General features: G+C 42.8%; 1 protein-coding gene across 1 annotated transcript in view; it reads left to right on the top strand.

Moving 5' to 3' along the window:
• Positions 1-935: 935 nt before the first annotated feature.
• LOC133952416 (neprilysin-like) overlaps positions 936-17,254 on the top strand; it is a 31,062-nt gene continuing 14,743 nt past the window's right edge. Inside the window, exons 1-4 of the mRNA XM_062386844.1 lie at positions 936-1,192; positions 3,980-4,156; positions 6,167-6,202; positions 8,068-8,229. Of these exons, the coding sequence (XP_062242828.1) occupies positions 1,150-1,192; positions 3,980-4,156; positions 6,167-6,202; positions 8,068-8,229 (418 nt within the window). The 5' untranslated portion in view covers positions 936-1,149. The remainder of the gene's footprint in view (positions 1,193-3,979; positions 4,157-6,166; positions 6,203-8,067; positions 8,230-17,254) is intronic.

Below are 17,254 nucleotides of genomic sequence, written 5' to 3' on the forward strand. Positions count from 1 at the left end.
CCTTGATCGAGATCCACAGCAAAAATATAATTGGTCCTTCCCTTACCCAAACGTAATAAGTTTATCGGCAATAATTCTAGTAGTTTTTGCGTAATCCTGTTCACAAACAAATCAACCAACTGAACATAAACTTGTTTGCGGAGAAATGTCCCTTACCCCAGTTTGAAAAGATATGCTGATTCCCTAAGCAGGACCCTGGGACCCCATGGGGACCTCACTGTAAAAATTAAGACTAATCTTTTACCTTTAGCCCCAGGGTACCCTCAAGTTCAGCCTATATCGTTGATAACAAGTACAAAACACTTGATTACACTAAGTTGCAAAGGATAGTGGCCGCTAACATCTTCTAACATCTAATGGTAGCTGGTAACTGAACATGGGAAGAAGACCTTCAAACTTACAAGGGATATTAACCATCTTGTCCTATTTGAAAATCCTGTATTTCTGAAGGTAAAAAGTCAAAAACAGTGGAGTAACTCACTTTAGTTACTTTACATTCTCGTTACAATGTGACAGATGGGGATGGTGATGATCATTTGAGTATGCACTCTCTGATCCGCACCACTCAGTGCTGTGGATCAAAGTGCTACTGGAAGCCCAGGCTATGATGAAGTACATTGAAACACGCTGCGTATCACTTCATCGCTCCAACTGAACCTGCGCCCGGGAGCTACTGAGGCGCCACTGACAGCAAGTGCTGCTGACAGGGTCACTTCTAAACGACGCCCTGACAGAGGACGCGACGACTCGGTGCATGCGAGGAACTTCAGAGAGGCGACTTCAGGCTGCGCCTCACATGTCCCCGGCTGCAGAAACAAGGAATCCCCCGCTCGTGGATAACACGCTCGAGCAACCTGCGCAGCGCAAGAGTCTGATGGATCATTTGAATTCAGCGATCTGCTCCGGGTAGATGCGGTGCTGTGGGTAGTTGTAGCCTAAGTGAAGGGTGTGAGTGCGTGCGTGTGAGTGTGCGTGCGTGCGTGTGAATGTGCTCTCCTAGAATAGAAAGGGAGAAGAGAGAAGAGAGGCGGGATCGGATTTGTGCCTTGTTGGAAATCCAGGGGTGAAGCAGATAGACCGTCTGGAGCGGATCGATCAGCAGCGCGCGCTCCCTTCGTGGATCTGATGGATGTTTGATCAGTGGATGTGATGCCCATTTATATCATCGACCGAAAATTTCCCGACACATCTGGTAAGTGGCTTCACGCACCCGGAGCGCGCGCGCCTCACAACGCGCTGCCATCCGTGCGTATGGGGGGGTTTGTGTGTGCGCATTGGTTATATATTTATTTCTGTGCGTGTGCACGCGTGCCGGCTTGGTGACACCGGGACAGCGTGCACCAGTTGATCGTGCCACACACCCTCCACACACACACTTGATGACACACACACACACACTTGGAGTTCCCGACGTGCAACAGGAGATGAGGAGCTGGCACCCGCTTGGCTGCGGGCTTGCTCATGTGCCGCAGGTGACTGTTTGTCTCACTGGAGTTTTACAAAACCAAGATGATTTTCATTTCGTCAACTCTCATTAGCTGAAATTCAAGCTGCATGTGCACCGGGGATTTTCTTTAAAACAAGTTTTTTCCTCTATTCCATTCATATTCCCCTCAGACAAGCCATTGGGAAAGCAATGTAGGAGGTAGGGTTCATTTCAGCTAGATCACTGCACCTCTGGGCATTGAGTCTGATCTCACAGAGATTCTGACTCTGGGTGTGCAGCCATCGGCCCCAGAGCTGAAAATCATATCCCAGAGAAGGTGTTATTTTGAGTTTAAAGTAGGCCACATTCCTCTACTTCTTCAAACTCAATTAGGTGCAAGAGGCGTCCGGGGTCTCACAAGACCTGCAAGACTGTTTGTGTTTGAGATACTGTACCTACATCACGACAGACAGGGAGAGAGGGAGTTTTGTCTTTTGGAACAGATTTAACCCATTATGGTCCTGACATGGTGCAGCATATTACCCCCCCCCCCCCCAAAAAAAATAAAAAACTCACCCTGGAAAAACTGTATAGAGCCACATTACAGATCCTGCAACAGAGGCAGTAACCTCAGCAGCAGAGATGACAGCTCACCCCACAGATAACTCGGCTTCCTCCCTCACAGAGCGAACAGCCATAAAGACGTCACTATCAGGCTTGCACGGCACTAACAGATTCTGTAATCTCCACAGAATCAGCAGTAACCATAATGCATGAGTGATGGTGCACGGGGAGGACGTACAGTAGATGGTTACTATGATTAATACCAAACATGCCTCCGCTCACCGAGAGGGAGTCGCTTATCCGCTGATTTAGGACCTCTTAGTGTTTCACTCTGTTTTTATGGCTTTCTTTACCCCCCCCCCCTCACACACACACACACACACACTCTATCACTCTTTTTGTTTTTTTCCCCCACATATATACCTCCACTCTGTCTTTATGTCTCTTTTCCTTTTCAATAAATTTAGCATTTCTTTGCAAGCACTGTGTCCGGATTAGAGAGGATGAATATATAATACGGCCCCTCCAATTGTGTCATGCACGCATAGTTTTATGGGAGCCGTGGGGGCTGCTGTCACATGTGATGTGTTTGCCTGCAGACGAAAGAAATAGAAATGATAATATTTAAACTAAGGAAAGTTATAAAGCCCCCATGTGGTTAACATACTGAAATCCACTTGTGTCATAGTAGGGCTTCATGGCCTATTTTTTATGGTTTCAATCATTCATCTTTCTCAGTTACTCCTAGTTGCCTTTAAACCCGTTGTAATCACATCCGGTCACTAGTCTCCCATGGCAAATCGTATGACCCGCTGGGAAGTCATGCATGCTTTTAGTGCTGGTGAGGAGCTGGGAAAGCAGCCGGTAGGGACCTGTGTGTACAATCATGGCCAATTACCAGGCGGGATAATGACGGCACCCAGGAGAGGTGGCTTAAGGCTTTGGCTTTGGTTTGCCATAAATGAGGAGTGATCTGGGAAATCACATTGGACAGGACCGCGGCCACATGTGATACCTGTGCATGTGTTCTCATTCGGAGGAAGCTCTGAGAGACTTTGTCCTCTGCCTGTGAGGGGGCTACGGAGGGAGCCACTATCGGCACACAGGCGCCTCATGACACCAGCTTGTAAAAGTGTGTGAGAGAGACAGACGTGTGTTTGTGTTTGTTGTGTGTGTGTGTGTGTGTGTGTGTGTGTGTGCGACGTCGACAAAGGATCAAGGACTAATTTTCCTCAGTGATAGACTTAACTGCTTGTAACTTGAACTTTGTAAAGTTCCCACTCGGCCCCAGAGAGGAAATCAGCGCTGTATAGTGAGGAGCAGAGGACAGGTCTCTCTTTTTTTCTCTGTTCGTCAGAAGTGTGTGTTAGTTGTTCATTTTTATTTTCTCCGGAGTGCACTGTCTCTAGAGGGAAAGGACGTCCATTGTTCTCACCTTTTTCTACAAAACCGGTTTGAAAAACATATCGTTTGACTTTATCTTCCATTTCTTTTTAATATCAAAGCCAAATGATTTTTATTTTCCTTTTTTTTGTCTTTTGAACTGTTTCTCTTCTGTTCTTCTTTTCCTTAGCAGCATCCGTCTAAAATGATGTCCTTCAATGTTTGTTAAACAAGCTGCAATCTGCAGGCATTCAGTATTCTTGCTTTATGACTTTAAGGTTAACTGATTATGCAGATACAATGGAAATGTATGCATTAAAAACACGTTGGTGTTATTTATCTCTTTTAGTTTCTCGTCTGTTTTGAGCTACTGCTGTTGATATTTAAAAAAAATGCTGCCAATTAATGAATCAATAAACCAATGAATTAATTGATAATAGGAAAAAATATCGAGTTCAATTTCTTAGGATGTCTTCAAATCGCTTTGTAGTCTTCAAGAGTCCAAAAGGAAAAAAGAAGAACATCCCCTTCTCAATATATTATCACAATGGATTATCAGATATGTGTTAATGTACTAAACTTTAGCTCTTCTTCTGTGGTTTTCAGGTCAGTTGTTACAGCCGATAGCTGAAGGAGGAGACCTGAGAATGACAGAGACCATCCCCCCCAATTCGGCTAAGAAGCCACGCTGGACCTCCCTGGAGATCGGGCTCACCACCATCGTCTCCTTGCTCTTCATCGTCATCGTTGCCCTCATCATCCTGTTTGCCACACAGAAGACGGGTGAGTCGGACTTAGGATTCAGGTTGACAATGAAAATGTCTGAAACCTTTTCACGAAAGTTTGGTAAAAAATGACAAGCTTGATCTAAACATGTGTTTCACTTGACCACAACAATAAAGGAACTTTTCAGAACTTGTGAAGATTGCCCCCTTTTAAAACTGAGCGTGTGCACGGACCATCGTGTCTGTCTGAGTTCACGGACAAAGTTAAGCAGTAAGCACCAAGCAGCACACGCTGAAGAGCAGCATTTGTTCGGGCGGAGAGAAAACACTTGAGTTGTGTGCTTTTAAAACACAGTGCAAAAGTACAACCACTGAGCCAAGAAGAAGAAGAATTCCCAGTGCAAAGGTCCTTTCTGCTGGGTTGGGATATTTTTTACACTGATTATCTCAAACGGCAGAGTGTTTCACATTTCAGACTTTTGTGTGAATTATCAAGAGTTGTGCAACAGACATTTCACTGTTAATATCATCAATTCCCAATGTGAGAGCTGGTTCATTTGAAACCATGGGAAACCCTTGGAGCCAGCTTCAGGCCAATGTCACAGTACAAGTAATACATGAGTTTCCTAATCATTAATGTCCTGGCTGCTGCGTTGCTCGCATTTTTGACTTAGATGTCAAGCTTATTATACTTTAATACACGTGACAAATAGTCTGGGCTATGTATTATATTCAGGAGATAATCCCTAAGTCCAAGGGCGGCTGATACGGATGCTATGGTTTAGTATCTATTATTATTAAATCAACACAGATAATAAGCTCAACTATAGCCCCATTGATTAATAACTGACGTAATCATTTCAATAATATTATATTTGTAAAGTGTCAACCCAGAACATATATTATCTGAGGGGAACTTCAGGTAATATATCATCCATCCAGCCAGCCACTTATCCTTTAGAGATATATATCTTTTATACAAAAATTTGCAGTATATGCAGTTTTTTTGACACACAGGAACACCCGGTAAAAAAGGACATTGAATCCTTTCCCATTGCCAGTAGAAAAGTTTGCCTCTCTGTATTTTCCTACTGGTAAAAAATATTCAACGTCACAATGCCCCAGAATTGAGAAATTGTCTCACTTCGCCATCTTGCCAAGTTAGCGTGTCTCGTACCAATCACTGCTGCTTGGACCATTAAAACCTGTCTTCACTGTTTTGACCTGGGAGTTAAAATCACAAGACATATAGCACACAAAAGTCAGATGTAACCAGGGTTTTAACAGGGGGCTATGAAGAGACAAATAACCAGTCACACTCACATTCACCCCTTTAAGGTCAATTTAGAATTTCCAATTAACCCTAACCCTATTATGGTATGTCTTTGGGCTGTGGGAGGAAGCTGGAGGATCCGGAGAAACCTCTCAAAGACATGAGGAACCTTATAGCTCTGATGTGACAGTGATAACCACTGCACCACCATGCCAGCCAAGAAGAAAAACATCTCTTCTGAAGAGTTGAAATAAACAATGACAGTAATAATGATAATACCCATACCTCATAGTACTTCTACCACTACTACCATTACGAATAATAATAATATATTTGAGTGTAGAACAATTGTGAAATTCAGCAGGTCAGGAACTCAAAATCCTGACAGGTTTGATGATATATGGAACCGAGGGATACATGTGTGTGTGTTAGTGTGTTTGTGTTGGACTGTTATTATCGTTTGCAGTTGACTAATGTGTAATCTGCCATGTCAGGAGAATGGGCTAGTGCACCCGAGAGCACATTATGTGCATTCACACGAAACGCATTGAGCAGAGTATTTAAGGGTTTGGCAGGTTTGTGGTGTGTCGGATTCAGATTCAACAGTTCGGCCTCTAAATTCCTCCTGACAGAGTGGGAGCAACACTTCCAACTGGGGCTGAACCTGTGTGAAGGATGACAGAGATGAAAAGAAATGAGGGAGAAAACGGTTGAAGGGGAGGCAGAGGATAAACGTAATGTAGGATGACAGCGAAAATTCCATTGAGTAATGGTTTGTTTTGTATTTTCCCGCAGATGAAATCTGCACCACCGCCGACTGCACGCAGTCAGGTAAGCATTGTGCTTTTCTTTTGAATTTGTATGATCTACTTTCTGTCCCATCCTGGAGGCTTTGATGTTTCTCAGAGGACAGGATGTGAAAATTGAGACCGCTGCAGGGGCCCAGGTATTTCACACATACTTGGAGAAAATGGGGACTTTATGAGCGAATGTGTGGCCCCAACAGTGACCGGAACAAACAGAAACAGATCCCATCAGCATGCACGTTAACCCTGGGCCACCTTTGGACACATGTACAGGAGAGGTTGCAACACTGTTAACGGGAATAAGCATTCACACGTATACACAGCTTAAGCAAATCCATCAGGATGTAGTGTTTGTGTTTAGTGTGTAATGTGCTCAAGCTTTTACAACTTAACTGTGAGTGTTCTGTGAGCCCGTGACTGAAGAGTAATGAGCTGAGACATGCTTGTATCACGCAAACCCATTTCTTGGATCGTTTCAAATTCCCCTGGCCATGAAATTGATACAGAAAAGAGGCAGAAACATTTAGCCATAAACTTCCCATGCAAACAGATCCCTCCAAATCCCTCCCTAACTTGAATACTTTATAATACTTAATTAGCAGATGATTTTCATTGATAAAACCTGAAATCGACTTATGTAAAATATTTAACTATGCCTCCAGTTTCCCTCGATAGAAGCCACTCGTTCCTTATGCCTCTCTGCTGAACCAGTGTCCCATTTCAGTCACTTTGACAAACAGCTTTGTCACAAGATATCACTCAGCTGCCTTCTTAGTAGGGAACACATTTCCATTTTATTCTCTTTTACTTACTGCATATCTATCTCTGTACTATTTGAATTACTTGCCCGATGAATATGTCACCTTAGATTTTATTAAATGTTTCTTTAAATTATTTAACATGTGATTTCTGTGATTACGAGAAGAGTTTGAAATATTTTGCCTCTGTTCTGTCAAGAATATAACTTTTTAAAGGACTAGTTCAACATTTCAATAGCTTTGCGAGCTTTGATTTCTTTCAAAGTTAAATGGGAACATGTCCTCTCTCATATCAGTCCATCATAATAAGGCTTCATCCAGCGGCCAGTTAATTAGCTTATCTTAGAACAAAACCTGGACAAAAGGGGAAACAGCTAAAGATGCCTGTCTCTGCCCAAAGATAACAAAATCCACCTAGCAGCACCTCTTAAGCTCACAAATTGAAATTTACTCTCACGCTTAACTGATAACATTGAGGTTTCAAGTCCCAGATGCTGGATGTAAGGTGCAGTGAGTCTGGAGGATAGTTATCAAATGATAATAATTTGATAATAATCGAGCACATGACGTCCCGTGACATCATGTGTCAGTTTTTAACTTTTGTTTTGTACAGAACAAAGTGTTTGTGATATCCAAATGCAAGATTAATGCACAGATACAGTTGTCTGTGTATTTTGTTTTATCTTGAGCCAGGCTTGTTTTCTACAGCTGTGACCTCCAGCTCCCAGTTTTCTTCTGATCCGAGCTTATGGCTGCTGGCTGTCGTCTTAAATGAATCATGGTCTTGAGCTTCTCAACCAACTCTGCGGAAGAATGAAAATGAACGTATTTGTCAAAATCCCTAAATATTAAATTGAGAAATGAGCAGGTGTCAGTTACATTGTATCCAGTGTACAGTACATACTGATTAAACCTTAACTGCAGTGGACATTTTTCCGTTTTGTGTTTCAAAGATGAAATATAGCCAATGCATCACATCCCATTCTACAGAACTCATCACTAAGCAGTTACACTAACAGAAAGTATTCCTACTAATTTTCACAGATCAGACCTTTAAAGTGAAATCAATTATAAATGCTCTCTGGATTTTCTCCACGTCGTTTGAGAGCTCGTCTCCTCTCTGTCCGCGCAGCCTCCCGTCTCATCGAGAACATGGACGCCACCGTGGACCCTTGTGACAACTTCTACCAGTACGCCTGCGGAGGCTGGCTCAAGAAGAACATCATCCCGGAGACCAGCTCGAGATACAGCACCTTCGACATCTTACGAGACGAGCTGGAGGTCATCCTCAAAGGTCAGACGCCTGTTACACACACGTTCGGAAAGGCCATGACACAGACAGGCAGGGGGGGGGGGGGGGTGCTGGGGGAGGGGGGGGGATTCTGGAAAGATGTAGCGCCTGTTTCAGTAGAATCATGAAACAGGGAATTTCTTTGAGGTTTTTGTTTAGAGCTAAAAGCACAACAGAGCTGCTTTCTAGGAGGACTGAAAGCAGCTTGGTTCAGTTGCTTTTGAATGTGAGCTAAAGAGGCCTCTCCTTCGGGCGTAGTAGCTCTATACATATCACAGATGTCATGGGAATTTGGCTTTAGCGCCGACGACCATGTGAGCTGAGAGTTGTCAACAGCGCTGGCACTATCTGTGTGTGTGCCTGTGTGTGTTTGTGCCTGTGTGTTTGTGTCTAAGTGGACATTGCGTTCAGGCTGTGCTCGAAAATATCAGCACATGGTGTTGAGAAAGATTTGTGTGTGAGTGTGTGTCTCAGGTGTTTTGCCAACTTTCAGCAAGCATTACAGTCTTTCTAGTGTCCTTGTGGTTGTGGCTGATGAGGTTCAGATTACACTGCAAATGTGTACCCGTGGATCTATTTGTGTGTGTGTATGTGTGTGTGTGTGTGTTTGTGCAAAGGTCTGTGCCTCATGTTGCCTGTGAGAAGACCAGTCGCTTCCTGAGCGGCGGGGGCTAAATCCTCAGGGAGCACAAACTCTCCATGGACAATCTGCAACCCTTCATCCGCCATAAATTCACACTTTATATGCCAGCCTCCTCCTCTGTAATAAAGACAGTACAGATTGGGCCGCAGGAGGAATGGAGTGATTCAGAGCGGATAGAGAGATTGATCCTCACTGGCAAAGGAAACCCAAAGTGCAGCACAACTGCCTCTTGGACTTTTTTTAATTTGCAAAAGCATTGAGTGCTTTGTCCGTTTAATCTCGAGGAAAAGAGAAACATGCAGTTTCTTGTCTCGGGGCACCGTGTTGGTTCTTTCTGTTCTTTTGTTATCTGCTCTGGTGATGGAGGGAGATCACATGCAGATTAGTTTTCATTATTTTTTAAGAGAAACCTGTATCCTGGGTGGTCATGATTTGATTTGTCCGGTCAGGTTCAGGTCGAGGTTACTTTGGATTTGGTCTGTGAAAGAGGCATCTTACAGACAGGACATGTCAAAACATAATAACGCATAACAGTTAAATATTAGAATTGTTACAAAATGTTAGATGCTAGAAAGAACAGGGAACCTATTATAAGTATTTGGTATTTTTTAGACTTTGCTTTTTGTAAAACAAACGTCATTAAATCTGGATTTATTTTTTAGCTCTCACTTTCCTCTTACTTCTCGATAAACCCTTTCTACAGATCAATATAACAATCATTGGGATTTAGAGCTTGCTTTTCAGTATTCATTTAGTAGCATTTTTAGAGGGGTGTTATCCTTATAAAAGCGCCTGTAATCTATAATATAATTCAAAGGTTCAGTGGATCTTCATTCATGTAATTATAAAAGCATTTTAATGAAATATCTCTGTCCTATTTCTCTTATCTGATTTGCCATGAGAGGATTCAGAATTGCGGCGTAAACTACAGACAAACTTGATAATAAATGAACTAACAGCAGGGATTGTATGAAAAAAAATATAAATCTCTTATTCAAATTTGAACTTTCTTTTTCCACATTGCTTTATAATAACACAGAGGCCATCTCTTCCGTTCTGCTCTGTTGTCGCTCCCTTCGGCCATAAAAAAAATCACACACGGGGGGGAAAGAGGAAAAATAAACATTGCTCAACTCTACGTACATGCCGTGTTGCTGTGTGAATGCACTTTGTCGTGTTTTTACGGCAGTCGAATATATATCGCAGGTCGTAACGGGATATTGAGGAAAAGATTCACTCCCTTTGCTGTGAGGACGTGTTGGCCAAAGTTCAAAGGTTGATGTGCAGGAATCATTGACTTATTTGCTGTAGATGCTGTGTGCACCACAGAAGGGAACGGCGCAGCCACAGAGCTGGTCCTAGATCAGTGCGCTCATTCCTCCAGGCTGTCTGGCTTTAGTCGGAGCTGGAATGTCTCACACTGTACAGCGTAGCTTAAGGTTTTTCTTTGTGTGTGCAACTGTATATGAGTTTCAGAGAGAAAGACAATATTGTTTCTTGATCCTCCAAACCAAGGCATTTGTGTAGTCTTGAGCACTGACAGTAGCAACACCTACCCACTAGCTCAAGAGTTAAAATCTTATAATGACCGGGGCACGACACGGTGAAGGCCTCGGCGCTGCGTGGCCTCAACTGAGATGTGACCTCTACTCTGGTAGTGACATCAAACACGCGACCTCTGATCCTGCGGCTGGCTGCTGCCGCCTTCTCGGATACCACCGCCCGCTGATGGACGGATCCTTTTCCTGTCAACAGCTGCAGGGGCCTGGAAACACCTGGACGCTGCGGCGCTCTAGGCCGCATGACAGTAATAAAAAAAAAAGGGCCTGCGTGTCTGCGTTCGTGTGAGAGTATCTGTGCAGGTCTGTGGTCGCTTGTAAATGCCTCGGATTGTTCTCCGCTGCTGTAAGAGGGCTGTAAAAAAGGCCAAGCTCCATAATGAGGAATCCAAAGCCTAAATTGTGACCACAGCCGCGTGTACACAAGGGTTTGTACTAGCCTGTGCAAGTTTGTTCCCCCCCCCGTACAGGTGTGGCATACTGAGCTGAAATCAGTCCAATTGGCCGTGAACTTTTTAATTACTGACTAGTTTGCGTTAGGGAGAGGCGGAGTGCAACAGGTAGGAGGTGATGAAAGGCAGGAATCAATTTGAAAGAATATGGTGAGAGCGATGGTAGGTGGGCGGTGAGATGCGCAGGAGCCGAGGGTTTTCCTGAGGTGAAGTGAGGAGGAGCCCCGGAGCCAAAGGAGGATGGTACATGGAGAGGGAAACGTTTGAGGATCGGACAGGAAATGTGAAACAGCATGTGGTAGGCATTTCCGAGTCCTGAGGCCTGAGTAGATGCATTTGACTTCTCGCGTGCCTCCAGGACGGGTCGAAACCTCACTTTGTGGATTCTTTTAGCCAGAGGCGTGCAACACACCGAGCAGCTTGTTTTTCCTTGTCGAAATGTTGGTGTTACCAGGATCGCTGGGGCACGTCTGGGAGATAACTGTGATGTCAGAGGCGCTCCAATGTGAGAAGTTTGTGGACGCCCTGGGACAAACGCCGCCAACGGCTGCTGAATGTCGGTGTTTTCCTGCGATAGAAATAATCGGAAACAGAACTCAAGTCAAACACGAATGACCATGAGAGGACTTTTGAAACAAATGGTTGTTCACATGACCTCCCTGATATCAGAATTCCCTTCAGAACCATTGCACAACAGCCATTAATATTGTATTTCTCATAAACGTATCAAATACAGATATCAGATCGGAGTTTGGTGTGCAAGCAAAATTGCGTGAATATTTATACAGCGACTCTTCTCCAACACAAATACAAATGAATACAAATGAAGTGAATATGTTCACCCCCCCCCCCACACTTTACAGCCTTCCTGCAGCAAAGCTCTGGGAACTTTATACTTTGAGATTATCCAAGGGCCATTACTCCGACTGACAACATGGCACTGAGGGAATGACAGAGCTGGTTCAGGGGGTAGACGGCCGGGAATTAATAGGGAGCTCTTAAAAATCAATGTTTTTCTTCTTGTTTGGAGAATATTGTACATGTGCTGCCTTTACATTTAAAAAGACACAGTTGAGCTCTTCTCACCAAACCACAGTGTTAATTTATGGCCATACCTGTGAAGCGGGATGAGCCACCTGGGTCTGGAGTTGTTTTTTCACACTGCAAATTCCATAATTTTTCAAGTTTTCTTTGAAAAGTAATTCTCAGGTTTCTCACCATAGCAGCACTGGAGTCTCATAGACAACTTAATGATACGAGGGTTTAATTTATTGCAGTTATTTACGTTTCTCAGAAATGCAATTAATTGTGGTATTTGGCTGCTGGTTTGGTTTAGCAGATGGCTGTGAGATACCCATGGGCCTTTGCAGCCATTGCTCTGGAGAAGAAGAGGTGCAGAAAAGATTTGCAGCAAAACTCCATGACATGGTTTTACACCACAAAAAGAGAATGATTTAGACACATCACCATCAAACTGCGTCAACTCATTTCAGTTTTTAATTCCGTACGCTTGTAAAATACACTAAATATAGACTTGATAATGATAAAGTGGAAGCAAAACGCTGGAATAAAACGCTGCGACGTTTCGTGGTATTAGAGGAAGTCGAGGGTAAAATGTCGCTGTGGAGAAACTCAACATTCTGATTGTGCGTCACGCTGAGAGGTTCGATTCAAATTGACATGATGTCTCAAACAAACATCAGGTGGCACAAAATCCATTCTCAAATAAATCCACACACACACACACTGGGGGAGACAGGGAGCGAGAGAAGAGAGGGCGAGTATGTGTGTGTGTGTGTGTGTGTGTGTGTGTGTGTGTGTGTGTGTGTGTGTGTGTGCATGTGAGAGAGTGAGCGAGGGTGCGAGGGAGTACGATTTTTGCTGTAGTTAAACATTAGCACCAGGCAGTCGGTTATCCAATCACAAACACACGATCTGTGCCCTTTTGCAGGAAGCGCCCTGCAAAGTTTCCGTGTCGCAGGACTTCATTAAGATTAAATGAGCACATAAATAGTGCTCACATGGTAATGAGAAGATGGAGGGATTACAAAAATGAAAGGGAGGGAAAAGGCTGACGTGACATGCACTCGTATAAGGAGTAAAACAAGTGGTAAAAAATAAAGAGAGAGAAATAACAGAGAAATCTAATTAATCTAAAAAGATAAGGATGACTAATGCATTCAATTTAGACTATTAGATGCAAGGACGGTAGAGTTGGTTGTCCAATAAATAATGCAATAAGAGACGAGGTGTATTCTACACATGTTGATCTGATGACGTTACATGAAATAAGAGATTACAGAAATGGATAAACCTTGTCGGAAATGTGTGAACTGCTTTATCCCCTGTCCGTCACTAAGTCAACATAATTACGAAGAGTAGGAAGAAAAAGAAAGAAGGAAAAATCTAATTTTCAAGGAGACACGAGTGATGTGTGGACTTGGCAGAGTTTCCTGTCAGTTCGCTGCGTAATTGAAGATCCGTCCGCTTCCTGGAATCGATCGTGAAGTTGCATTGAGACGTGCTGGTGTTTAAATGTTGATCCCGATTCTAAGATTCATTAGCGATAAGATAACTGTCTGACAGGCAGCTCTGAAGCCACGGTTCGCATGTGTTATAGCTTGTCAAAATCAAAAGTCATGAAAAATGTGATAACCCCCTGAACAGGTTCCTTTTAATTGGTAGGGATATCTATAGCTCATCATTCAACTGACATCTGATTGTAACGCAACTGTCGTGCTTCAGCTTGACTTGACTTGGCGGGAGTCAACAAGTGGCGGCTTTGCAAGAAGGGGCACATTGTTAAAAGTGAAGATATCTGATACTGATGATAAATAAAGCATCAGAAAAATCCTGAAACTCTAGAAGTACCTTAGAAATACCTAATATACTAATAAAAGACAAATACTCAAGTTACTTTTTCTTATTTCACAACTTCACTATTATTTTGTGCAATGACAGCTCAGGCTTGTGAGCGAGACAACCACAATTTTAAAGATATACTAAAGGATTCATACACGTTCCATATACATGCAAATGCACTAATATGTGATTGAATATGGCCGCACCTCAATTATTAAGCAAAGACGCTTTTAGCATGTAAAATGTATAAAGTTCAAGTCCATTTTTTCTTTTAAGTTTTGAATTACCATAAACTATACTAATAGCAATTAGGAGGTCAAGCATTTTCATACATTTTGCATGTGCAGGAAGTTTGTTACAGGCACTTACTTCTCTTAAGAGTTTTACATCATTCATTATTCATGATGCAGCTATTGTAAAAACACTGAGACACATGATGGATCCACTGGCTTTTGGAAAAACAATCTTGCCTAGATTTTCAACAATGTTGAACCAAAATCAGATGAAATGATAAATCAGAGCAAGACTGGCACTCAGTAGAGTTCATACCGCCGCTAAGGCCCAACAGTCCAAATCGAAAGATCCATTCATTTTTCCTCGGGGTAATCCACCATTCCAACTTGCAGTGTTTAAGAGAGTGAAAAGAAGAAAAAAATGAATCACCCTCGGATCTGTGTCTGCACAAATTCACTGGGTTCTTCTGTGACCAATAATGCATCCGTCCGCCAAGTTTCATAGTTTTCCACCCAGTAGATTTCACAGAATCCTGTTAACGCACACACAGACGAAAATATAACCTCCTTACGAATCGATAACAGCCGGGTATAAAAAGCCTCAAATAAATTATAAGGCATCTTACACCAAATGAAATATATGTTTGTGCTCTTTTGTTGTACAATTTTGTTTTATTTTCCGTGGGCCGGTTAGTGTGGAGGCACAGAGCCAAGGCCTCATGGATTCCTGGGGATCACATTAGAGCCCTTCCAAATCTCTACCCTACTTAAACAACTTTGTGCCGTAAATCATCATAGCTGCAAACTAAGTTGCTGAAATGGCTCCGTCCGGATTTGAGCCCCCAATCCTGCAGCGTAGATGCCCTTTGGAAAAAATGTCTTTAAAAATAGTCCTGTGCCTCCTGCTGGTGCACCAGCATGGTACTGACCTGCAGTCAACTTGATTTGAGTGAGCAAGAGTCAGGCCTGTGAGGTCTCTGCAATTAATTAGTGCAAAGTGCAAAAGATCAATGGGGAAAAGATTATGTGTTATTCAAATGACCTATTTAACTGTCAACAATGGCATATAGGGTCTGCTAAGGAAGTTTCCTCTGAGTTTTTTTGTTTTGTTTGTTTGTTTGTGTGTTTGTTTGTTCGCAGGATCACGTAACATGTTCTCATCCATTACCATTAACTTTTGTAGAGGGGTAGCACATGGCCCCAGGTAGAACCTATTAAAGTATGGTGCGGATCCAGATCAGGGGCCAGATCAAGAATTTTCTTCACTGTCTCTAACATTAAGATGCAGCAGTGTGGCCTAGGTGGTAGGGCGTGTATTCTCCAACACGAAGGTTGCCGGTTCAAACCCCACTCTTCCCCATCTGCATGCCGAAGTGTCCTTGGCAAGATACTGAACCCCTAAACGGCCCCTCATAAATGCTGATTGCACTAAAAATGTAAGTCGCTTTGGACAAAAGCGTCAGCTAAATGAGATGTAATGAAGGTGATTTTCTATATTCTCAGTGATCTTTCAGGTTCTTGATAAAAAAATCTAAAAAATATATATGAATATATGCGATTTATAAATGCAGTTTCATGGGGTGTAGGCTTTTTTCCAGAATCTGGGAAAAATAAAGTAGCCTTAGCTATAAGGCTTGTTTTGAATATTATTGGGTCTGTTGGGCCTTGACAGAGGTATTTACTCTATTCTGTTCCATTCTAGTTTGCTTTACATTGGCTGTGGTTGGTACACAGGTACACTGTCGAATCAACACTGTCTGAGCAGCCCAGCAGTAAACCGAATTTTGGTTAGATGTCATGAGTTTCTCAAATTCCATCCATGCTGTGTTTACTGGGAACTAAGGTAGATTAAATAAACTCTAACATGATACAACGGCTGATTGGTCTCGCGTGCCGCTCTGAAGAGGACAATCCTTAACCACTCACAAGTGAGGAGACGCAGCTGTTTCAGTTTGGAATACTACCCGCGGGAATATTTGGACAAGTGGCCTTGACTCATCAAAAATTGGACGGAGGGTTTGAGGGCCCTTGGACGTCATCAGGTCATTCCTCAAAACATTTCTTGGCGGCGCATGTTTCAGCCAAGGTTTTGTCCGTAAGGTTTCGGTTATTTCTTTATTTGTTTTCGTCTCTTAAGTAAAGGTCAACTCGGTGTAATGTTGCTTCATGATCATTTCAGTCAGTAATATAAGTAAAACCGGAAGTTGTAACTAGCTCTCTATTAATCATAATAAAACCTGGAATTGAGCCTAAGTGAATATTTGTGCCAGATGTATTGAAATTCTCTTGGTTTTATAACCTTCTTTGCTTTCTTTACTCTGTTTTCTATGGGGAACCTGTGGTTCACTTCTAATTGTGATATTTGACCAGCACAATTACTCTTAAAGGTCACATCTATGTTAACTCACATCACATTTGTATCCTTTAATTATTTCTCACTATCCAGTTGATAATGTAACGTAATCGACACTTATTGGTCAAAATCTATATTCGCTATATTCACAGAAGATGTTGTAGACATGAATTAAGTTGTGTACTAAGACATTATAGCTGTTACTTGGCACGTGCCAGTGGTATTTCAGTGATAAATGGATCTTTGAGTCAAAGTGAACGCTTCTGCCAAATTTGAATCAACTCCTTCACTGAGTTCGTCTTCTCGAGAGGGGGACGGACCGAGAACCCGAAAACATAATTTCTCCAGCTCAGGCTGTCTCCAGCATAGATGCATAGACATTCTAAAATAATGATCTCAAATTGATATTGCAGTTTGAAGTAAAGCTTAAGATACCTAAGTTCGAAACCTAAGTTTTAAAAAAGCAGCCATGACGATTTGAACATTTACATAAACCCTCCCTCACGTGTGGTCAAGCTGAAACCCAGCAGCTGATCCTGAAGGGATGGTCAAACTTTAAATCTATAATATACAACTTGGTGCCTCGAAGCAGGGCAGTGAAAGTGTGTTGTTGGTCCCACTCGCTTCCCCCTCAGTTGCAGCAAGTTTACACCCCTACACATATAACTCATTTTGATTAGCTGTCCACCTACAACCACCATCTAGCCTGAGGCCGCGTTAAATGGCATCCATATGAACACAACAGGTGTTGAAGAGGCTATAAATGTAGGCAGTAAAACGAACGATGGCGTTCCCTCTTGTTTTCAAATGGTCTCTAATTGCCGCACCTCAAGCTCCGCTGCTCCTTGAGATACTTCCACCTATGCCTTCCCTGCTCTGAGGTCAGTAGCTTCAGCCCTGGCTACTGCTCAGCAGCAAAAATTACA

The sequence above is a fragment of the Platichthys flesus genome, chromosome 4 (assembly GCF_949316205.1).
Source record: "Platichthys flesus chromosome 4, fPlaFle2.1, whole genome shotgun sequence".
Lineage (NCBI taxonomy): Eukaryota > Metazoa > Chordata > Actinopteri > Pleuronectiformes > Pleuronectidae > Platichthys > Platichthys flesus.